Source organism: Passer montanus, unplaced genomic scaffold (assembly GCF_014805655.1).
Source record: "Passer montanus isolate IOZ18808 unplaced genomic scaffold, ASM1480565v1 scaffold86, whole genome shotgun sequence".
Taxonomy (NCBI): domain Eukaryota; kingdom Metazoa; phylum Chordata; class Aves; order Passeriformes; family Passeridae; genus Passer; species Passer montanus.
Window position 1 is genome coordinate 1956750 of NW_024373923.1, and position 25068 is coordinate 1981817.

Below are 25068 nucleotides of genomic sequence, written 5' to 3' on the forward strand. Positions count from 1 at the left end.
CCTCCATTTGCAGGAGAAGCTGCTGAGTTCCTTGGGGATGCTCTGCTCCCCCAGCCTTGAGGGGTGTCATGGATAAGAGGGATCTGGGGTCACTATGGGAATGGCAGGTCCCACAGAGTCCATTCCTGCAGTAGATCCTGGAAGTGTTCCAGGCCAGGCTGGATGGGGCTTGGAGCACCCTGATGTAGTGGAGGGTGTCCCTTCCCATGGCAGGGAGGTGAAATGGAATGATATTTAAGGTCCCTTCCAAACCAAACCAAAGATTCTGTGATCTTAATCCATCCTTTGCAACAACCGTTGCTAATTAGCTGCAGGCATTTTAATAGCAAAACTGATCATGAGATACTTCCAAGAGTTAGCATTATATTCCTGATCCTCACACAGAAATGAGACCCTGACCAGGCAGACAAAAGGGTGCAGAGAAACTTACTGTCTGTCAAATGCAGTGAGGAATGTGTCCATTCAAGCATCAGAAGGATGCAAGGAGTGGAGAAGGTTGCCTGAGTGTCTGCAAGTCCATATTAGCTGTTAATTACTGGGTGGCCCTGGCTATGCCCACCAGGTGTTCTGCTCTGCACAAAAGCAGGACTAAATCAGAATTTCAGCTCTGTAAGGCGCTTATGGTGTCCTGGAGGGTTTGTGTCATGGGTAGGTTGGCTGAGATTGAGGGCATTTACCCAGGCAGGTTCTCCAAAGGCAGGAACCAGCAGAGACCTGGTCCCTCAGTCCCAGGATGGGATTTCAGTCTGTTTGGCCATACAAGGTGCTCTGTGTCTTGGGGGTAGGTGTCTTAAGTGCCACTGGAAATGTATAGAATTTCATAATTGTTTAGTTGGGAAAAAGACCTCTTTGACCATCAAGTCCAACCATTTTCCCAGCAGTGTCCAGCCCACCACTGACCCCTGTCCCCAGATGCCACATCCACATAGCTTTTAAATCTCTCTAGGGAAGGGGACTGCACCACTGCCCTGGGCAACTGTTTTCGATTTTTCGATTAAGGAATTTTCCCAATATCCAATCTAAACCTCACCTGGCACACCTTGAGGCCATTTCTTCTTGTCCTGTCCCTTGTTCCCTGGGAAAAGAGCCCAATGCCCACCTGGCTGCATCCTCCTGTCAGAGCCAGAAGGTCCCTCCTGAGCCTCCTTTTCTCCAGGCTGAGCCACCTGAGCTCCCTCAGCTGCCCTTCATGGGACCAGTGCTCTTATGTGCCTGCTCACCTCTCCATGTTTGTAGGAATTGCTTACCCAGGTCTCTGTGCAGCCACCAGGAGAATGCAGGCCCACATTGTCTTCCAGCTCCCACATGCCAGACAAATGGTGGGGGCTCTCAAAAGACTCATCTTGCTCATGGGGACATGGGCAAGGCTGACAGGACAGAGCAACTGTGTTTTAGACCACAGTTGTCCACGTGTCTAGAGTTATTTTCCCCAGACTTGTGCCTTCCTGCTCCTTTCCTTGGGAGCAAACGATGTAGTAAAAACTTACAGGAATCATGTATTTCTGAGCACGTAGGCTGGTAATCACCGAGACAGCTGAAGCTTTAGATTTGTTTGCGTAGGCTTCTCCGGCAGAGCAGACATTTGTCAGATCTAAATTCTGTTGAAAGGTATCTCATTTAGTTAATGAAATAAAAAAATGGGTGGAGAAACAATAGCAGAAGCAATACCATCCTATTTCCAGCTTGGCAGCCCTGACTGTCTCCCCTTGGTTTTTAGTACTTTTGCAATTTCTTTGTGACTCTCAATGTTTCTTTAGTTTCCATTTTGTCCTATGGCCAAATCCCACTGAAGTCAGGGGGAGTTTTGAACTGAATTGGAATTTGGCCTTTGAAGTGAAAATAGTTATTTAATGTTAAATTGAGTCAAGAGATAAGAAACCATTGTACTGCCCAGATGCTTTTTCTTGTAGCTGAATTATGGTTCCCTGCAAGGCACTGCATCCTTATGGCTTGGGATGAGCAGAGGGGGACAGAGGAATGATTTCCCAGTAACTACAGCATTTTTCTGGGGTGAATTCTTGCTTTACTTTGAGGTGTTGCTTTGTGATTCAAGCTTTAGCTTCCTCCCTTCAGCATTTCAGACCTAAAAGCCTGGGTTGGGAGGTGCCTTTGGGTGCTTCCCTGCCCTGGGTCCCTGGGCTTGGCACATCACCCCAAGGCACCATCTTGGGACATCACCTTAAGCTGTCACCTGAGTACCTGAGTACCTAGAGTGCTGCCTTTGAACAAGAACAAGGTTGTTTCCAACAGCCCACAGTGGGAGTGTGGCACGACACCCAGATCCCCATTTTATCCTTTCCTGGGGCTCTCTGTGTCCCCAGCACCTTGGTCACACCTGAGAGCAAGCATGGGTTGTCCAAACCTCCCAGGCTTTGAGATACTGTGCAGTCAAGAAAGTTTTAAGATGTGAGCCCTGTTCTCCCTGCTTTGGCTCTTCTTCCCTGCAGATCCTATTTCTTCTTGGCTCTTCTTCTTCAATGGGGTGTTGGGAAGATAAAAGCACACAACGAGTCTTTGCCTGAATGCTGGATGATTGTCTAGACCCCTGACTGCTGCCAAGTCACAGACACTGCTCCTTATTTGCCATTCTCCTTCCTTTGCCTTTTATTTCTTGCAATTTTTTTCCCCAAAACTTTTTTAACTCTGGCGCTTTCACCCTTTAGCCGGTGGCTGCAGAGCTTTGGTCCATGTTTGCTCTGCCCCTTGCCATGGGGACATCACCTTTTAGCTGTCCTGTGAAGGGGCAGGGCTGTCTGCTCTCCCCCATCCTGTTACAACAGCCCCAAAATGAGCAATCTTGCACATTCCTCACTGGCTTAACTAGGTGGTTTTTTTAATCTTAAACCTTTTTTTTCATTCGTAGCCCTTAAACATTGAGGGTTTGGTTATAATATGTCTTTAGAAAAAAAACTGTCCTTGTATGCGTGTCTTGCCGGAATTTATGGCCAAGTTTGGTTCCCAGATCATTTCCAGGCATTTTCGCTTTCTTCTGAAATGATAGCCATGTTTTTGTGTGACTTCTGTAATTTCTGTGCAATATTTAGAAATTAAATAAAGTAGCAAGCTGACTGGCTTATAAGCCAAGACTTGAAATGCAACCAAACAGTTAAACTCAGATGTCTGAGAGAAGAGCAAAGCCAGAGAAAGCAAAACTCTTGTTCACATGGGCCTGTGAGGGCTTAGTACTAGATAAGGTTTTTAACTAACTTTTATTTTGACATTCCCTTTTAATAAGCATTGCTCTTTACAAAGTGGTTTATGTGATTGCATTACTGAGAGGAAACAAAGAAATGCCAGGAAAACTTGATGTGGAGAATCTGTACTCATAAAATGCTTGTAGGCTCCAGCAAACAGGAAAGCTTTTTGCATCTCTGTTTTGGTTTTTTTTTTCCTTTTATTTCTTTTTTTTTTTTTAATTCCCTCCCATTCAGTTTCCAAGGAAAAAAAAAAAAAAAAAAAAACCCACACACTGAATATCTCAGAAAACTGGATCTGGTGGTCTGAGAGTAAACACTAATTCCTTCCAGTGCCATGAACAAGCCTCTTCGTCCTGCATTTGTTAAACACAAGCCCTCACTCTTTATGGTTAAAAGCCAGTTGGCCTCAGAAAATAGGTTTTGACTCCTGGGGATGCCAAGGAATACAGATTCCGTGGGCAGATGGCTTTGGCAGGCAGGGTTGGAGACTGCTGACCATTGAAATGTATTTGTGAATGGTTGCTTCCTTCATCCGAGCTCCCTTAGCTGAGCAGTGCCAGTGATGAAAATAAAACTAATTGCTGTGGGATGGGTTTAAAGTAAACACTGCTATTTATCCACATTGGGGTGGGGGTTTGGGATAAGGAGTGAGGCTGACCAGGGTTTTTATCATGGCTACAGAACCAAGACAGAGACAAACCACTGTGGTCACCATAGCGCTCAAAGTTGTTTCCTTGTTTTTGGGGCTGATACTGGGGAGATGTCTTGTGTCACCCTCTAGCACTGATCCCAGCAGCCTTGTAAAGGCCAGGCATTAAAACGGCCCACAGGCTCTCAGAGCCAAGACCAATATCAAAGAGGCAGCAGGCTGGGGATGCCAGGCCATGCTTAAGACCCAGCCCTGGAGAAGGCAGCCAGTGCCAGAGCCATCTCCATCTTAGGTGCATCCTGGATGATGGCATTCTGGCTCTGCCTTCTCCACTGGGGACAGCCACGCTGCAGCCTGTTTGGAAATCTGAGATGCCTGGGACTGCCAAAGCATTTCTTCCATTCAGCTGTTGTTTTTTTGGGGATTTGCCATCTCGGCTACCAGCTACAGCCAGCACTCAGGGGCTGAGATGTTCTAGTCTCTCAAATAAACCCTTTGGGGGCAGTTCCTCCTCTCTGTGGCTGTTGGATTTCCATGTTATCCATTTGGAGCTCTCTACACATAGGCCTCTCTCTGGAGGTTATGGTCCTGGATGCCATGCTCTCCATGCTGCCAAAGCCAAATATGGTCCTCTTTTCATCCACGCGTGTGTCCCATCCTGGTGTAGCAGTGCTGAAGGATATCTATAAAATAAGGCCAAACAAAACCATTTGGTGTGGGCAGATTACCAGTTTACTTAGCATCTTGCTTCTTAGTTATTTTTTCCCACTTGGAAATCCCTGATACACTTAAAGTAGCTCACTGCAAACCCATGCAGCAGTGTGCCATGTTGGCAGGCAAGAGGAGAAAGTGATGCTGTAGGCCAGGTGTATCAGACGCTCTAAAGCCTTCAGAAAAAAAAATCTCCTGGTATTTCTTGTCTACCTGACTCGCTGCTGCTGTGTTTCCTGGTTAGTGTGGAAGTAACACAGAAACCTGAGAGAATTTAACACAAAAACCTGGGAGAATTTTTCCTGGGAACCAAACTCATGTTGTCCAACTTCACAAAAACTTTCACCTGAAATATGACTGTCACTGAAAGAAATTTAGAGGCACGACTTGTTAAATGACAAGAAATTGCCTCCCCATTTGTGGTCCCCTGCCAAGGGCCAAGCTGTTTTTTGGAACAGATGTGTTGGCCCAACAGAACCACGAAGGAATGAGTGAACTTCCTTTGACTTTCTTCCACATTTTTTTTTAATACACTGTCATTCAGTTTGCAAAATAAAAAATGAACTAAACAACCAAACCCAAAAAACCTATTTGATTTCCAGCTAAAAGGAAAGTTTAAAGGAGTTAAAATCTTCTATTTTCTGTGGCCATCTGACTTCTCAATGACTTTCTTTGACTTCCCAGGCGACAGCAGAGACTTCCCAGCGGGAACAAGTCTCAGCAGCACACGGATCACCAGCAGGGTGGCACCAAGCATAACAGGGACCACCAGAAGCTCTACCAAGGAGGCCAGGCCCCTCACTCCTCGGGCAGGACGGGCCACCACGGCTACAGCCAGAACCGGAGATGGCACCACAACCAGAAGCACTCGCCCAACGACAAAGAAACGCACAGAAACGCCAAAGAGACTGAGAACCTGAAAATCGAGGAGAGCTCCGCGGGCACGGCGCTCGCCCCCGTGGAGGCGCCGCGGGGCCCCGAGGCCGGGGAGAAGCATTCCCAGCCCAGCGCCCCCGAGCCCGAGACCAAGAGGAGAGACAGCGTCCCCGAGCGCGCCGGGGACAGGCCCAAGATCAATCTGCTTCAGTCGTCTAAAGACAGGCTGAGGAGGAGGCTAAAAGAAAAGGTATTATTTCTTGGGTTTCTCGTTTGCTGAGGGTCTGGCCGATGGCCGCTCTCCATGCAAAGGGTGGGGTGAGCTCAAGGGACTTTTCCATCAATGCTCCTAGCTTACCTTAATCCCCCAGTGTCAGCGCCTCTCTTGAGGTGTCTTTGTGCTTCTTCAGGAGGCTTTTTATTGAAAGAATTGAGATTCTGAGCTTGGCTTCTTGGATGAGGTTGTTTCCAGCTTGAGTTCTCCATGGACTGGAAGCTCTCCCATTTTCCATGCGGGAAGGCTGGTGCACCCATGAGCTCCTTCCTGTCTGAAGAGCTCAGTCACTTTGCAAAAAAACCTGCAAAGAAGGCAATTTGTCTCTGCAACTACAGAGCTAAATCCCAAACTTTGATTCCTGAGTCCTACATAGTTGGACTCCGCTGCTTTAAAGCTGATATCCATTTATCTCTGCAATGAATTGAAATGCCCTTATCTCCCCTTTGATCCCTGAATCCTACATAGTTGAACTCCGCTGCTTTAAAGCTGATATCCATTTATCTTTGCAATGAATTGAAAGCCCTTATCTCCCCCCTTACTTCCAACAACCCAACAATAACAAAAGTATTGCATGCAAGTGATGGAGGAGAAATCCTTCTTGGAAACAATATTCAGCCACAGATTTTTGAGGAATTTAGAGATGATATCTCCATTTGCCCCCTGTAAAACTCAGATTCTTTCTACTGAGATTCTTTTGTCAGACTGTAAAAAGCATCCATGGGGTTATCTCTAATGAGATTTCCAAAATACAGAGCAAAAATAACCTGAACATATACAATTCCATGGGAGTGCATGTTGGAAATGTATACCTTTGAATGCATGAGCATTTACTATTTCTGGATGCGGCATGAGGGGGGAGTAAGAGATTTTGTTAGTTATTTTTATGTTCTTCAAAGCAATGGGAGTATAGCAGAGACTTTCAGAGTATTCATTTTAGTGCTCTTCTCAGAAATTTAGAGTCTTGTAAGACTAAAAATCTCATCAGCACCTACTCTTGGGTGAGTTGTTGTCATCATAACCAATCTCCTGATGGGAGGTTTGGACAACTCCCTTGGGGATTGGATTTGCTACAGGTTTGTATTATATAAGATTGAGCTGAAGGGGTAGAAGAGAGCAGACCATAAAACGCAGGATGCATGCCTAACACTGGGGAAAAAGGAGCAAATGCATAATAAAATATTGAAAAGAAGCAATAATTTATGTGATAATGATGGGAAGGGAAAAGTCTAACAGGCAAGAGGTGGAAAAGTTAAGAGTGTTTTGAATGCTGGGATCATGTGACTTCTTTGATCTCAATTTATTTCAAGAAGTATATATTATATATATATTTCTATATATCTATGTTTGTATTTATATATTTTACATTAAATGTATGTTTAAAGGATATTTTTGTGGAATTGTTGTCTGAAGATTTTGCAAACATCAGTGCACTTTCTAAAGAGAAACAAAAAAAGTCCATTATCCTGGTGTGTCACAGACACCAGAAACTGGTCCAAGATGCCAAAGTCAGTCAGAGGTGATCAGACTTTGGCATCCTGGCTCAGGACCCTCAAGGACATCTTCTCCCTGAGCTGAGGGGTGGGACTTTGGGACTGAGTGGTGTGGGAAATGGAGAAAGGGGACATTTCTGGGGCAGGATGCATGCGCTTATGCTTTCCAATGCTGAGGTTATACCATTGTGCCACTAAAAATTGCTTTTGTCTCTTCTCTTTCTGTTTATGTCCTCCCAATCCCCTTTCCCCTTTGCTGTTTGTGCAAGGACATGGGCTGATATATCTGTTTTTTCCTTGTGTAACAGACGCCTTGTCTTTCCCTTTTCACGGACCAGGACGAAGTCACGGTGGAAACCACCGACTCTGAAAAGAATAAAATGGACAAACTAATTGAAATTCTCAACAGCATGAGAAACAACAGCAGTGACGTTGACTCCAAGCTCACCACATTCATGGAGGAGGCCCAGAACTCCACCAACTCTGAGGAGATGCTGGGGGAGATAGTCAAGACTATCTACCAGAAAGCGGTGACGGACCGCAGCTTTGCTTCCACAGCAGCCAAGCTCTGTGACAAAATGGCCCTTTTCATGGTGGAAGGAACCAAATTCCGGAGTCTGCTCCTCAACATGTTGCAGGTAACAAGATAAAGTTAGTTGTTCAGATGCCTGTAGCATCATCACAATTGGTCTGACCATTTATTTGGAGCTGAGCTGTTACCAAATTCCTTTTGAACCCAGTTGATGAGTTCAAATTGCACCTGTTTTGTCTGTGCACATCTTCAGTGGTTACCATAGATAGTGTGACACTGAGGGCATTATCAAGGTACTCTTCATTCTCATTTCATGAACTCTACAACAACTGTGGCATCTCACAGCAGGGCCTGTCTGAGTAATGAGTCAGCTGTTTGAGGCAGCATCCCCATGGCATGAAGAGATATTAACTGGGAGGGTCTTTCAGTGTAGGCTGTTAGAGTGGAGGGTCCGTCTCAGCACCAGCAGCACCAAGACAAGTCTCTCATGGTCTTCAACACTAGGATGGTCCCTGAGCAGGCTTTAGGCTGCACCCCCTGTCTGAAGGGCTTGATTCTGGTTTCTTCTTACAAACAAAACTGAAATAATTATGAATTTTCTCATTATTCTAAATGACTTGTTGATTGGTATGTGGAGAGCTGGTTGGCTGTTCTGCTCCGAAACCATCACTGACCATCAGCAAAGTTGCAGAGGAGAGGAAAAAGCAGCAGCTCTGATCACTGGTCCATGAGATTAATGGTTGGACTTGGTGGTCTTGGAGATCTTTTCCAGCCTGGATGACTCTATAATAATGTTGGATGATAGAAAAAAGGGCTATCCTCAAGTGCCTGTGGTCTGCTGGGAGGAGTGTGTTTTACTGCAATGCCACCATCAGTGAGGGCAGTTGTTTTCTGGGAGGGTGTCACATGCACCTCCAGTTTTCTGCCTCTGGAGACACAGTTGAAACCATAAATTTCCATCCTGAATTTAAGGTGCATTTCCTTGTGGCTGTTCCCTCACACACCACCTGTGGGACATGCAGAGCTCACTTTTCATTTCACTACTCTCCATACAAGTCTGTTGCTCAGCACCACTCCAGTTTTTGGCGCATCTTCTCATTCTTGCTGCTCTTGTTGGACTTGCTCTCTTGGATGCTGTGGCTGGCTGTCTGTACCTTGAGTTGGCATTGAGGCAAAACAGCAAGCAGGGAAATAAGGAGTAAAATAAAATAGTGAAAATCAATACCAGATAATTCTGCACAATGACTGGTCCAACTTTGCTTCTGTCCTTGCTCTGCGTGCACATCAAACACAACTCTCCCCATGTCCACGTCCCCTGCAAAGACCTTGGCCAGCATACACATCTGCCCATTACCTGTTCCGGGTGGTGATTTTTTCCAGATGAGTATTTCCAAAGGGATTATCAGTCAGAATGAGGGACATTGCAGACAGAATCAGTCCCAGAATTAGCAGCAAGGGGCTGGAGGGAGCTCTAAACCTGCTGTGCATCCCTTTCTTCCCATACCAGGTCACTCTTGCATCTTTCCCTGTTAGGCTGAGCAATCTAAGAACTCAAGAATAAAGCCCAGGAATGATGGCCTGAGAGCAGCAGGGTGTTAGCCCACAATTGATGCTGATGGCAGTCCTGGGTTAGGGAGGACTCTTCCAGCTTGCTTTATTCCCTTGCCCCAGCAATTCCACCCATGCAAACAGACCCAGTAAACTGATTTATACTGCAGCATCCTGTGCAAGACTGAGTGGCTTCCCATTCAGCTCTTCACAGCATGGATGTAGGATAAATAATATATCTCCTATCTCCAGAGAGACTCAAAGTGCTTCTCAGGAACGTGTTGCCAGTCACAGTGTGATGTGGAGAGCCGAAGTGCAAAGAGGGAGCAAGGCATGTGGGTGACCGAGTTCATGTGCTGAGGCACAGAGAAATATGCAAAAGGGATTTGTTCAGCCCCAAACTGCACATCTTTTATAAATGTCTTGATGGGCAAAAGGTGACAGATCACTGCAGGTCAAAAGCAAAGTGCTGTGTGAAATTGAATAATTTAACATTTCCTTTCTGATAGTAAAGGATTTTGACTTTCTCCAAGCACTGTTTCATTTTCCAAATGAAACAATCAGATACACTCAAACTGATTCATAAATACTTCGCTCCAGCTCTAAACCAGGAATATTTTGAGGTATTCAGATCTGGTAGCCCTGGCTGGAGACAGAGCCAGGTATGAGGCACGAAAGAGTCATCACAGCTGCCTTGGTGTGAAATAAGGAGGTTGATTATCAATATCAATATGGTATGTTCTGACTGATACGATGTATTATCAGTATTAATAAGGCATATTGGATATTATGTCATGTTACAGAATAATGTGAATATCCAATTAATGTATGATATATTAATACATTGATACCAATTATTATATATCCATATGTATATACATATATATACACACACAGATCTATATATATCCATATGTATATACATATATATACACACGCAGATCTATATATATCCATATATATCCATATGTTGCAATCATATTTTTATATGATTGATGATAGCACATTACCCAGCTACAGTCCTGGCCCTTCCACCATCGGATACTTTCCGTCAGCCATTTTTAGACAATTCACCGTTAATTAAAACAGAAAAATAAACCTTTATTAAAACGCTTGGTGCAGAGCAGGATTTGTGTCTCTCTAGCACCTTTCAGACTAATCTGATCCCCGGACGTAAGGAGCTCGGCTTGCTGGGCACCGGCGAGCTGGGGAATTACTGTGCTGGGGTGTGATAAATCGGGATCAGTGTGATCCCTCCCCGTGCTGCTGGCGCCTGGGGCTGCACCACTCGCCCCCCCATCTGCTCCCAGCAGATGCTCCTGTTTTGTAGGGGCTTGTTTGTCCCTTTCCCTCAGGATTGCGGTGGCAACAGCTCACCCCCAACAGAGGAGCTCAGGAATTGGTGCATGAACCCACTGAGGTGCCCTGCCAGCATGGTTATACCTATAGACAGCATCCCTATACCTGTAGACAGCGTCCCTGTACCCTGCTGGACCTTAAAACAAGGTGGTTTTTTTCCCTGCAAAACAGACAGTAATCTGTCTTTTTAACCTGGCTCCTCTTCTGTTTTCAGGTGTTGACAAGGTACTCATGCTCAAGGGTTGCCCTTGTTCACAGCTTATCTCAGGGTACTTGTTTTGATCCCAAAAGAAATGCCAGTGCTGGATCATGGGAGTGTTGTCACATCATCCTTCTCCCTGCCAGCAGCTCCTCTGAGGAGCTTCCCTACAGGCAACAGGCTCTACTTTATCCTCTAAGGGGAACCATCAGGAAAACTCTGGTTGGAATTAGTCCTTCACTCCATGTTTTGGTCCAGAATCTTGGCTAAGTCTTGAGTTTGGGTGCTGCCAAGCTCTCAGGAAAAGAGAAGTGGAAAGGGGAGCCATGGGGTGGATAGCTGGTAGAGCTGCCATGTGGGAGCTTGGCACTGGGGGATCATTTGGCATCTGAGTTGTCCAGCCCTGGCACAGGCTGCCCAGGCAAGTGTCCCATTCCAATCCCCATTCCTGCAGGGATTTAAAAGCTCTGTGTGGCACCTGGGCACATGGTCAGTGGTGGCCTGGGCAGTGCTGAGGGAGTGGTTGGACTTGATGATCTTAGAAGGCTTTTCCAACCTGTGGAAAACAAATCTGTGGTTCTGAGGTTTGGGTTTGATTTTCTCCTCATTGAGTTTGGTTTAGTCTTTTGGTAGCAGGAGTGATTTTGAGCTATGTGAGCCCTTGGGATGGATCTGGGTGTGCTGGGCCCAGGGAGCTTGGATGTCTGGGGACATGAAAGAACATCTTAGTGGACACATACACAAGTTCTTCATGCCTCTAGAAATACCTTCTTAATTAATACATTGAAAGTATTTCTCCTTTGAGAGGTTTTTGCTTGTCATAGTTGCACTCATTGGTATGCCCAGCCTTTTTTTTTTCTTTTTTTTTCCCCCCCAGTTGGGGGATGTTAAGCAATGTGCCACAAACCCTTCACATGTAACATAAGTTGGAGTACTCCTCTGCTGGAACAACCGTGCTCTTTATAGCAGAGCTGTGTCTGCATCTGAGCTATGCAGATCCAAGTGTATTATTAGAGTGAACATCACTGGAGCTGTAATTGTACACTGCTCCCCTTGGCAACCACAGCCAACAGCACATCAAACAGAAGGCTGATACCTTCTTTTAATAATAATAAAAAAAAAAAACTAAAAATCATGAAATGAACATCCCGACACAGAGCAGCAGAGCCTGCTGGCCTGCTGCCAGAGTTCCATCTCTGCACATGGCGCTGCCTTGGTGCCAGAGGAGAAGGGCTGGTTCTGCTGGATGCCCTGTGGCTTACCCTGCTGCGTGCCCTGTTGGATACCCTGTGGCATACCCTAATGTATATCCCATTTCACACCCTAATGCGTACCCTAAGGCACACTGCATTTGATACGTCATAGGATACTCTGTGGCATACCCTAATGCATCCCAAAATTTATACCCTAATGCATACTCAGTGGTGTACCCTAGTGCATATCCTGTTGGATGCCCTGTGGCATTCCCTGGTGAATATCTTGTGGTACAGCCTAATGCACTTCCCATGGCATATCCTATGGTACATCCTAATACATACCCTGGTGCACTTCCCATGGCATATCCTATGGTACATCCTAATACATACCCTAATGCACTTCCCATGGCATATCCTATGGTACATCCTAATACATACCCTAATGCACTTCCCATGGCATATCCTCTGGTATATCCTAATGCACACCCTGCTACATACCCTAATGCACTTCCCATGGTGTTTCCTATGGTATATCCTAATGCACACCCTATTACATACCATAATGCATTCCCTGTGGCATACCCTATGGTGTACCCTAGTGCATACCCTTTAGTATATGCTAAAGCTTTCCTTATGGTATATCCTGATGCATTCCCTAATGCACATCCTATTGCACACCCAAATAATGCCTACCTTTCTGTAAATAATGATTTACCTTTCTGTATATCCTGTTGGATACCCTGTGGCATGCCCTAATGAATACCCCATTACCCACCCTAATGCTCCCCTGCTGCACACCCAAATGAGGGTTTTGCCTTATTGTCTATGGTATATCCTAAAGCATTCTCTATGGCATGTCTAATTCACCCTAATGAATACCCCATTGCCCACCCTAATGCTCCCCTGCTGCACACCCAAATGAGGGTTTTGCCTTATTGCCTACCCTACTGCACATCCTGATACATTCCTAACGTTGCACACCCACACAGGGTTTCTTCACCATCTTACTGCAACCTCTTGATGCCCCAGGAATGACCCTTCCTTGGTTCAATGCTGTGCTTGGGTCTGGATGTAGAAATTTCATAGAAACACAGGGCATCTGAGCCAGAAGGGACCCACAAGGATCACGGACTCCAACCCCTTACCCTGCACAGGCACCTCAGTGACTCCTGAGAATGTTGTCCAAACATTCCTGGAGCTCTGGCAGCCTCATGGCTGTGCCCATTCCCTTGGGAGCCTGGTCAGTGCCCCACCACCCTCAGGGGAAAGAACCTTTTCCCAATATCCAACCTAACCCTCCCTGGCACAGCTCCAGCCATTTCCATGGGTCCTGTCCCTGGTCACACAGAGCAAAGATCAGTGCCTGACCCTTCTGTGCACATTACAAGGAAATTGTAACTGCAGTGAGTCTCCCCTCAGTCTCTTCTCCAGGCTGAACAAACCAAGTGCCCTCAGCCCCTCCTTGGATGATTTCCCCTCTAGACCCTTGAGATGAGTAGTGGGGGTTTTGGCAGAGATTTCACTTCAGTCTCAGTGGCCTTGGTTGGGTTTGAGATGATTAGTGTGACCGTTAATAGAGGGCTCAACCAAGAAGGTGGCCAAAAATCCATTTCTCTGGTCCCAGGTGGGGGATGGAAGAGAAGAATTTAGGTAGAAGCATTTCTTGGGATGTAGACATTGTGGCATGAGGTACTGGAGGACTGACTGATTCCCTCTAGTAAATGTGGGTGCAGTGTGAAGTGTTTGCCAAGCGAGAGTGAGGATTTGGGAGGAATGAGCTGAAGTTCCTCCTGTCCTGCAGCCTTTTTAGTCTGAGCAAACAACCTCCCAGTGATAGGAGCCCTTTCAGCACTGTAGGGCTCAAAGTTGCAATGATAGACACCGGGTGGATGCTGTGGGAACTGGGGCATGGAAGTTGGTTGGATGTGATGATCTTAGAAGTCTTTCCCAACCCTAATGGTTCTATGATGTTTTGTGTTATTGTAAGTATTGCATTAATGGTGAATGCTGAAAGGCAGAAATATTTTTCCCCTTCTCAACATGATTATTGGTGAGGAACAGTTTGTGGTTTGGCAGAAGTGGAGGCAGGAAGATCCAAGTGTGACTGGAGAGTATCTGACCTGTACACCACGTCCAGCACTGACTGCAAAAACCCATCAGTCCTCTTTCTATGGCTGTTTTTAATACAATTTAATTACAGGGAGTCCAATATGTGCACATGGAACAGAGTGGTACCACTTGTCTCTGAAAGGGCATTGCCAAGCAGACATCAGAGTGTTGCTTCACTGAGAGGTGAGGGGGAAAAGATCCAAGTGGCCCTGGAGAAGATCCTAAAGCCATACAAATGTGTGCTCATGTGCCACAACAGTGAGCTCAGCTCTACTGAGCAGCACTACGTCCATCTCCAAGATCTGTGCATGAGCCAACATTGCAGCCTTTGGTTTCTCCTCCCCAGGAGTTTGATGAGCTCTTCCCCCAGTGAGGTGGAGATTCAGTGGGGATAACCTCCTTGGCTCGAGCTGTTCTCCATGGCTGTCTGTGCAGATGAAGAACATCTTGGTGGTGAACCTCAGAACGGATGCCAGCTCCTCAGGAGCCCAACACAAGCACAGAAATAGCAAATGATGCTGCCCTTGTGCAGACACCTTCATTTAGGGGTTTGCAGAAACTTGTAGAGCTTGGAAACCTTTCTTCCCTTACATTTCTGATATTGATAAACATCAAACCGTCCTGCTTTTGTAAATCACTGAGGGACTCCCCCAGCAAAATCTTTGTGTAGCTTTGAAGAGATTTATTTTCTATACGCCCAGGCAATTCAAAGGCAGTTCTAAATTCATGCACAATCATATATCTGTGCAGTGCTTGAAGGGGCACGGGGAATGCAGCCCTGTGGGTGGCTCCGACGAGCATCCCCAGCTGCTGCATCCCCCTGCTCTTGCCCATGTGTGTGTCCCTGGAGACATTCTCCAATTTTTTTACAGTGTATTTACTATTTCATTTTTATTTTTTATTATCATACCATTATTATCACTTGATTCTTGTATTCAATTACTTCATATTTTGCTCATATATTAATATGTATGCTCATTGCATAAATTTGAATTATGCATGTTTACATATATATATATATATATATATATATGCTAATGGCATGTATTAGCATTATATAACTTACAATGTTAGTAACTTCTTTTTTATTTTTGTTATATTCTTACCATGGTTTGTTTTGGTGGTTTTTTCCCCTTTCTTTTGCACAGCCATCCAGGCACAAACACACGCCGTGCAAGTGTCGGCAGCAGGCAGGAGAGGGAGCCCGGGGAGCGGGCTGGCGGCGTGCCTGCTCCGGCAGGTGAAGGGCAGGGCTGGGCATCCACTGGAGCCGGTCCTGCCTTTAGCCCGAGCCCGGCCAAGCCGTGCCTGCCTGCTGGGCTTGGCCACGGGAGGCTCCGGGAGCTGCTGGCACACGGGTGCCGTGCTGGGAGTTACTGGAGAGCCCTGGATTAAAAAAGCTGCGTGCTTTGAGCTTGCCACTTGTCCCAAGAGGAACCGTGACTGGAGGAGCCACCCGTTTCCTCTGCGGCTTTTCCATGGCAAAGGGAATGTGGTGGGGACCAGGGAGCGCCAGGCAGAGCCTCCCTGGAGGGTGGGGATGAGGTGAGGAAGGGGTTAATGGAGCCCAGAACGTCAGGCTTTAACGGAGTGCAAAAAAAGGGGCAGGTTTGCACTGATAGGAAGGAGAGGAGCTGTGCCACACAAGCACTGGGAGCTGGGCATAGTTGAGCCAGACCCTAAATTAAACAAGCAGTGGGTTTGCACTGCTCATCAGCCCTCAGTCTGAGCCCAGGGGTGGGTTTTGGGGATCATGTTGAGTTGCAGCTGGAGGTGGCCACAGGGCCACTGCCCTAGCAGTGAGTGTCACAAGGGGATTGTCCCCACTGCTGTGCAGGTCTCTGGGGTCTGCAGTTTGCCCGGTGCAGCCACGCTCATGGCTCTGCACAGGAAAGGTGTTTGGTTTAAACCAGCAGTGCACCATGCAGTTGAGAGTTTGGTGGGAAGCAGGACTAATTCTCAAAAAAAAAAAAAAATCTCTTCCAGTTTAAAGATTGGCGTATTTGATTTTAATTCAATGTGCTGGGAAGGTTTTATACCTTACATTTTGCAGTGCTTGGATGTGTTGTGCAAAAATAGCCATCGCTTTTAGTCCATAAATTTTATGTGTGGCTTCTCCTGGCTTCTTTTCACCTTGGAGGGGCCAAGATTTCAAAGCCATGGTGGGGAGCAGCCCGTGCTCCAGCACATGATGGGACCACAGGGGTGATACTTGGTGTCTCATTGTCTCTCCTGGGCATGTCCCATTGATGGTGGGAGCCAGCAGAGGCTCCATCCTCTTGCTTGTGCGTGTTGTGAGTGCCAGGAGCAGCCCTGGCCAGACTGCTGCTGCCTGCTAACAGCACAGCTGAGTTCAGAGCAGGGAGTTGGGGTGGTGGGACCCGTGCACACCCTGTGCATGGCTCAAGTGCAGAGCAGAGGCTGTTCTGGGCTCTAGGTGGAGACTGCAGACTGCTCAGCCTGCCTGCAGCCCTGGGACAGAGCCAGGCAGCAGCCTGCTGCTGGGGTGGGCTCCTGGCTGCCCCCAGCCATTGCAGGTGGGTGAGCATGCTGGGGGTCCTGGTAGAAAAAGCAGAAATTTAAAAAAAAAAAAATCCATGTATCCATTGCTGAGAGGTGAGGAAAGGCAAGGGGGCACTTCAGTCTGGAGACCTCTCCAGATCGGGCTGAGCTGGCATCAGCTCCTGCTCACTCTCTTGTTTACTCCCAAAAGGCTCAAACCCACGGGATGTGGGAGTATGTTCCTGTCAGCCCGGGGGCTCAGCTGGTCCATGTATCCGTTGCTGAGAGGTGAGGAAAGGCAGGGGGGCACTTCAGTCTGGAGACCTCTCCAGATCGGGCTGAGCTGGCATCAGCTCCTGCTCACTCTCTTGTTTACTCCCAAAAGGCTCAAACCCACGGGATGTGGGAGTATGTTCCTGTCAGCCCGGGGGCTCAGCTGGCCCAAGGCACCCTCCTCACAGACCATCTGCTCCTGCCTGCTCCAGCCCAAATCCAGCTCAAGCTGCTGCAGCCACCCCAAGGTGGGGATTTTGGGATGCTGCAAACACCACAGACACCCTGCTCTGCCCAGCCCTGCTCTCAGCTGATTCCCTTCACCCCACCTGAATTTTGGAGGCTCATTGGGCCCCTGTGATGCATCACCCTACCTGGGACTCATCCCACAAACCCCACACCCCCCTGTCATTTTGTCAGGGAATGAAGCATCCTGCTGACACAGGTGCCCCGTGGAAAAGCAGGTGCCAGGGACATCACCTCCTGTGCCAAGGCCAGGGCAGGTGGATGTGCCAGCATCAGCCCAAAGATGGGATTTGGTTAGAAGGATGTTGGAGAGGGAAGCACCTCTTTTTCTCCCTGGAGAAGGGGGAGCATGAGGTAATGTGCTTTGCCCATCCCTGACTTTACTAGACACAGGCCCATAGCATACAGAGGATGCTCTTGTACTCACCAGCAGGAAATCTCTTGTTTTAAGGTTTTCTGAGTCACAGATTCAGTTTGCAGCCAAGTGAGCCTGACTGCAGTGGTGGTACCCAGAGTGATGGTCCCACAGGACCTGCAGCATGAGCACCCTTAGCATCCTCGAGGCATGCTTAGGCTCAGGGTTTTTTCATTGCTGGGTATTTTGGTGTGTAGCTATCTGTCAGTCTGGATTTGGAGAATGAATGCTTCCAACAAAGTCCACATCTCTGTTGCCTCTCCTGTGGTGTTCATTTTGCACAGCCTCATCTTTTCCTGCTGCATGTGTTTAAACAAGAAAATGAAAATGATGGTAGGAAGTAGCTTTGGTGGTTCCTGGGAGCAGAGAAGCTACAGGACACTTGAGGGATGAAGAATGAGGCTTGAGAATTATTTCAAGTCCTGTCCTACAGCTTTCCAGGCCTGATATTGATGCAAAACCCACCATCCGAGTCTTGGGACAGCAGCAAACAATGCTTGGCTGGAGGACGTTGCCCTGCTTTGACACATCCTCTGTTCTCATCAGCAGTGCTGCCAACCATGGGGTGTCCCCCCATGCTCCTCCCCTCACTGAGCATCCCAAAACAGTGCTGCCCTTTTCCCTCCCAGTGATTAATGCCTCCACTTTTCTTGCTTCCTTTTTCTTTAAATTACTTTTGCTCTAAATATTATTTTTGTATTAAACAGAAGATAAGCATCTCTGGCAGTGCTGGGAATCCAAACTCAGTGATAAAGCTAGGCTGGACAGGGTTTGGAGCAATCTGGTGTAGTGGAAGGTGTCCCTGCCCATGGCAGAGAGGTTGGAACAAGATGGTCTTTAAGGCCCCTTCCAAACCAAACCATTCTGTGATAACACTTCCAGTTCAGGAGCAGCAGGAACTGAAAGTGAGGGCAGCAAGTGCAAAGTGTCCCACTACCTAAGGAGACAGTTTCAGGCTGGAGAAACAAAACCTTTCAATTTCTGCTTTGTTCATAAGAGTGTGTTTCCTTGCATTTCTGATATTCCAGCCCATGCCATCCAGTGGTTTTTTACAACGATGCTCAAAGTCTGCCAACATTTAGCAAAATACATCATGGTAATCATGGATATCCCCTTAGAGATACAAAGGATGGAGGAATTGATGGCGTTTGCAGGTTGATGTTGTTTTCTGCAATTTGTAATCTTTCTGTAATCTTAGCTTTCCCAGCATGGATAGGCAGCTTCAGAGGCATTTTAGGGTGCTCCATACCTGTATGCTGCAGGGGATGAGCAAAAAATAATAATGCATCTTTCACATCCACTAAAAAAATATTAGAAACCAGCCAAATACAACATTTCTTACAGCAAAAGCTCCCTGGCTACATAGAATTTGTAAATATTAGCCTCTGAGAAAGATTTTCTGAGCTCCTTTGTGTAAATAACATTTTTTTAGCAGACTGGCACTTCACCTCCAGGTCTCGATTTTCAAGTAGTCACTTGTGCCCCCATCCCAGGGCTGCATTTCCAGCAGGGGGATCCAGCACTGGTACACAATGCCCATGGGGTGCCTGGTGGTGGGAGAGACGTGGTGAAAAGCAGATGGAGGAGATAAGAAGGGTGACAGCCCCTTTGCTCTCCAGCGTGTTTGCTCAGCAATGCCGAGTGCTGGGCCAGAGCCACCACCTCCCTGCAGACTAAACAGTTGCAGTGTTTTCTCTCCCATGACCGAAAGAATTTAGTAAAGGGTCCCGGTATGAAACTTTACACGAACTCTGGGTGCCACGAATATCTCTGGCTGGGAGTCTGTTAACTCCTCCGGTTCCTTGATCATCCGCGCGGTTCAGTCCCGGGGCAGATGAAAGGGAGACCCATCCCACCACGGGCCTGCCAGCTGCCTGCAGGACCCCCCGTGCTCTCCCACCCACCGAGTCCATTTTCTGGGGGTTTTGTTGCTTCTTTTGAAGGAGAGAGCCAAGCACTCTGGCTATGATGGAGTTCTGGAGTCCTCCAGTTTCAGGAAAGACATGGATCTGTTGAGCAGGTCCAGGGGAGGACTCTGCCAGGGCTGGAGCCCCTCTGCTCTGGAGCCAGCCTGGCACAGCTGGGGCTGCTCCCCTGCACAAGAGAAGGCTGCAGGGACACCTGAGAGCCCCTGCCAGGGCCTGCAGGGGCTCCAGGAGAGCTGCCCAGGGACTGGGAACAAGGCCTGCAGGGACAGCACACAGGCCATGGCTGCACTGCAGGAAAGACATGGATCTGTTAAGCAGGTCCAGGGGAGGACTCTGCCAGAGGGGCTGGAGCCCCTCTGCTCTGGAGCCAGCCTGGCACAGCTGGGGCTGCTCCCCTGCACAAGAGAAGGCTGCAGGGACACCTGAGAGCCCCTGCCAGGGCCTGCAGGGGCTCCAGGAGAGCTGCCCAGGGACTGGGGACAAGGCCTGCAGGGACAGCACACAGGCCATGGCTGCACTGCCACAGGGCAGGCACACATTTTGGGATCTTGGGTAGGAATTGGTGTCTGGGAGGGTGGGCAGGCCCTGGCCCAGGGTGCCCAGAGCAGCTGTGGCTGCCCCTGGATCCCTGGCAGTGCCCAAGGCCAGGCTGGACAGGGCTTGGCACCCAGGGATAGTGAAAGGTGGCAGGTGGGTTGGAATTAGATAACCTTTAAAAGTCCTTTCCAGCCCTGATTCTATAATATCTCATGTCCCTTGGACCTGTTTGGAGCTATCTGTGTGCACCAATGTCCATCTGAAGGTTGTCCACTTCCCTCTGCTACCCAGCTGAGGGGCATCCACTTGAGGGAGAGGTTTTGGGGAGGGGAGAAGCCCCTAAGGCTTCTTTCATCCCTTGGTCCTGGCGTGCAGAGAAGCAGAGGCCAAGCCTCAGTGTCTTGCCCAGCTCAGCAGATGGGTGGTCCCAGTCCCACCTCATGGTGAACCCCACCAAGAGGGCACTTCCTAGGAGGGTCCTAGCATCCCACAGGAGAACATCCAGCTACCATGCAGCCAGGAAAATCCCTCTGTGGACTGAACTGATGTGAGCCAGGAGTGCCTGTGCAGTAAAGCTCCTCATGTCAAACAGGATTAGCTGCCTGCCTTTCCCTGCCCAGATTCATTCATTCACAGGCAGGCTGGCCTTTCAATGGACACAGCTTCATTTCCAGTGCAAGTGGAATTCCTCCAGCCCTGGTGCCTGGACAAAGGAGCACCTTCCTCCACAGTCAGTTTTCCTCATCTTATATCCCTCTTTCCAAATTTGGCCTGTCCCCATAGATCCCTCATCACTTCCACCTTATAAAGAGGACATGTTGCATGTGCATAATTTAAAATAAGAATGCATCCTCCTGGCAAAATCCAGCTGGTCCCTGATGCCTCCTCCTGAGCTGCGAGGCTGGGCATCTCCAGACATGGCATTTGCAAGCAGAATCCATCTGTCAGACAAAATTGGGGTGCCAGTCATCACCTCAGCCTGGTGTTGGGAGTGGGACGAGCATTTTCTCTGGAACAGAAGTGGCCTCTGAGCAGATTTGGGGATGGTGCTGGGGCTCAGACCCTGCCATATTGTGGGGAAGGGTTTGCAAACTGCCCATCAAACAATCCCCACCCATGTGAAGTAGCTCAAAAATAGGATTTTCTGAGGCTTCTTGACACCATTATGCTTTTACACTGAACTTTTGCTATGGGAAATGCAGCCCATGAGATGGGAGATGTATACTAATACATTTTGCCATGAAGTGGGGGTATCAGCACTGCTGTGGATGCCTGGATGAGCAGGGATTTGCTGTGCTTGATCCTTCTCTTCCTACCAGCTCCATGTAGCAAGGAGGGGATTGCTGGCCTAGGGGTGGGATGCTCTAGAGCACATGGATCCTTTCAGGGGAAGGACTGTCAGTGTCTCCAAAATTCCCAAGGTAGCCCAAGGTTTCCTGTGCACACTCATAAAGACAAAGGGCACATCGCTGCCTCGAGAGTCCCACAGTACTGGGACATGCAGGAATAAAAAGAATATAACAAGGATCTCCTGCACTGCTGCAGAAGATCAAGGCTGCTGGTGGGGAGCTGCTTCCTCTGGGCACTGCACGGGGTGTCTGCAGGGCTGGGTCAAACAGGTGTCCCTGCTGCTCTGATGGCAACCCAGCAGGGAAATTAATTTGTGTTTCTTTGTGGTCCTGTCCTCTCTGTGGGACTGAGAGATTGGCTTGTGATTCTCAGACAGGTGATTAATTCCCCTTGTCTGTGTGTCCTGCAGATGGCAGGTCTGTCCCTTGCTCTCTGCATGGTCAGGCTGAAGATGTTAATGATGTTTTGCTGTGTCTGGGTTCGTGGGATAACAGGTCTTTAAGGTGATGATAAACTGCTGTTACCCGGCTGAGCTGACACCCTGGCACGTGTTTGGGAACCCAGAAAGGTGTGAGATGGGAAAGACAGCAATAAAAATTAAGTGATGAGGAAGACAGCTCTGTCACCTGGGTAGTGCTGGAGGAGGTCTGGCAAACATCCAGGACAAAATGGTGATTGTGGTTGGTTGTGTGCAGTCCAGGCTACTGAATTCACCCTCCTGGTCCTCTCAGAGCTTCCATCCAGACTTCCATCCAGTTGCTAGAGATCTGAGAGCAGACTTCCATCTGCTCTCAGATCTCTAGCAACTGCGAGGTTAACAGCAAAACTTCTGTTTGCACATCCATCATTATGCTCCCACCAGGGTGATTTCAGCCTCAGCAAAATCAATAATTAACTGCTTGTACCTCTGCAGCCCCTCACAGACATCACTGGCTGAAGCCATGAGACACCCACGTTGGGTGGGTAATTGCTGCTGATCCCAGATTTGGAGCCAGATGGAGAGGTCAGGGTGAGACCAGGGGGGCAGGAGGTTCAAATGACCACTTGTCTGGTCACCTCCAGGTGTTTGTAGACATGAGAAGTATCCACAGCTACTCTTGGTTCTGGTCATCAGCTGCCTCAATTGCCCACACCTGGGAATGTAAAATTATGTTTCTTGTCCTAGGAGTTTGCCTAGGCTCTGCTTTAGAAAAAACAGTTTTCTGACCTTATTTTCCCCTTTGTGCCCAAATCCTTCTGAGAGGAATAAGCACTATGTGTCTGCTTGATGGCTGCAGAATCTTTGTTGAATTGTTCTTGCTGAACTGGAAGAATTCCATACCCCTGGAATTGTTCAAGGCAGATTGGACAGGGCTTGAAGCAACCTAGCCTGGTGGAAGGTGTCCATGACAGGGGGTTGTAAAGAGATGAGTTAAAGCCCCTTCCAACCCAAACATCCTGTGAATCTGTGAATTGGCAGTAACATCTAATGCAAGCTACAAATCACCCAGTGGTCAGATGATGTTCTGTGGGTGTCTGTGGGGTGGTAGTCACACTCCTGTTAGCCTGGACCTTCACCCATGTGGTGCATCTCAGAGCCCTCTCTGATTAAAACCACTCACAGAGCTGTGGCCATCATGAAGTCAGGTCCACGCTGAAGGTCACTGGTAGGATTTCCTGCTTTTCCCAAAATGGCCAAAACATCCCAAGAAGATATTCTCAGATATGCATGTTCAAATGGTGCAGATCCAGCCTGGAGGAAGCGACGTGATGAAAGCCTGTGGGAGTGAAATGCCTCATGGCTGGGTGAAGCCAGGACCTCTGCGAGGCTGGGCACAAGGTGTCATCTGTAATTTAAAAGCTTTATCTGCTTTAAATGTCAATAGCTCCGTTGTTGGAGTCATAATAATTGCCATGATTCGCATGTCTCAGTCACACGCCCCAGAGCACTTCTCAGAGGAAGATGAGCAAATCATTCCCATTTGTTGCCAGATGGGAAATCAGGGTACAGAGGTGATTGGAGCCCACACAGGGCTGGAAATAAACCTCCATCTCCTGTGCTGCTGTTCTCCAGGTTGTGCATGGAAGATGTAGGCTCAAAGCAGGTTGTCTGTCATCACCTTAATCTGCTCTGTCTTGTCTCCCTGCTGGCAGTAGCGTGGGCAGGGATGGTGTGAGGGGATCTCAGTGAGGTTCTGTCCTTGGGTGCAGCAGAGAGGCCAGGAGTGGGTGGTTGGAGGAAGAGCAGAGCCCATGGAAGAGCTGATGGTCCCATTTCATGTCCCACCACCTCCAGCAAAGGAGTTTTTGTGGTGGTGTCCATGAAATAAGACTTTCCCAATTAAGCTGTGGGTGGTACAGAGGAGCTCACAAATCCATGGGCAGAGGTGTTGGATGACTCCCTGGTGCTGCCACAGGGTTCTCCAGCACCTCCTGAGATCTTTCCAAATGCCTGTGCTCCAAACCACTCACCTCACTGGTTTATACTCCTCAGGAAGCAAAGCTTCACACCAGAACCTCCTCCAAGCCAGGATCTAAATTCACATAGTATTTAAATTCTTAGCAGGGAATAATGCAGTTGATCTTAATTGTGCAAAATGTAATTTATGGACTTCCTTTTTAGGAAGATCTGGGAAGGGAGCAGGCAGAGGCTGTGCTTCTTCAGGACAACAATAAGGGCTAGAGGCTGTCCAACCTCTATCCACCAGCTCTCTCCTCCAACCTATTGGATTTGTCTTGGCCCTTTCCAAAGAGCCATTTAGGGCTCCAGCATTTCGCAGAACATTGCCAGTAAGATCAACTATTTAGCACAGCCTATCTCAGCTTTTTATATAGCTCTTAGCGCGGATATCTAAGCATCATATATTTCTTTTTGTGCAGTATTTCTGACTCGGTATTTCCTGCCTCCTTGACAATGACTGAGTAAACAGCAGAGCTGCCAGAGGAAGAGCCCTGTGTTTACAGAGCAACAAGCCCAAATGTGCCTTTCTTTTTTTCCCCCTCAGAAGGTAGCGTTGCTTAAATTAACCCTCATTTTTATCCCTCACTAAACTTTTGCCCTCGAACTTGCTGCTGCCAGAATCAGCCATGGGTTGGTGGGCCCAAATGTGGGGAAAAGTTATTTGGAATATGTCTTTAAAAAAGTGCGGCGAACTCCCGAGGGAAGAATTTTCAGCTGCAGCTGTCTGAGCTGGAGTGAGGGCTTAGATCCAATGGCAAAATGCTGCTTCTCATCCCACCTGACTCTGCTGCCCACCAAAAAAGTTAGAGGATGGATTTGCCTCCTCTCCCATGGAGTGGCCATTCCTCTTGGCTCTTCTGGCTTGGTCCTAGGCTTGGAAAGGTCTCACGTCCACTGTCATAGGCCAGTGATACATTGGAATGAGGAGTGGGCTTTCACTTGTCTGCAAGAGTGAACGCCGTCAGGAAAAGGCATTTTGAATTTCCAAAAAGGCATTTTGAAGGCTCCTGCTGGCAGGAGCCTCAGCCAAGCCTACAGAGGAACAGGGGATGTCAGAGGTTTTGTGAGCCCTGGGCCATCTGTGTGATGTGTGTGAACACAGGCCACCCTGACCTACCCATGCTGAGGCCCAGCATGATGAACATGCTCAGCCTTCAGATTTATGCCCCAACCTTGTCCTGTGTGAGAGCTCTTTAGAGGTCCCCTTGGCATCGCCCCACTTCCCACATGGTTT

General features: G+C 48.1%; 1 protein-coding gene across 3 annotated transcripts in view; it reads left to right on the top strand.

Annotated features, from left to right (window-relative positions):
* The window catches only part of CTIF (cap binding complex dependent translation initiation factor), a 147480-nt gene that overhangs the window by 97280 nt on the left and 25132 nt on the right, over positions 1–25068 (top strand). For 2 of the 3 annotated variants that reach the window (XM_039733335.1, XM_039733336.1), the window contains 2 exons: positions 5242–5683; positions 7509–7838. In XM_039733335.1, coding sequence (XP_039589269.1) covers positions 5242–5683; positions 7509–7838 — 772 coding nt within the window. The remainder of the gene's footprint in view (positions 1–5241; positions 5684–7508; positions 7839–25068) is intronic. The other variant, XM_039733334.1, reaches the window with a different exon arrangement.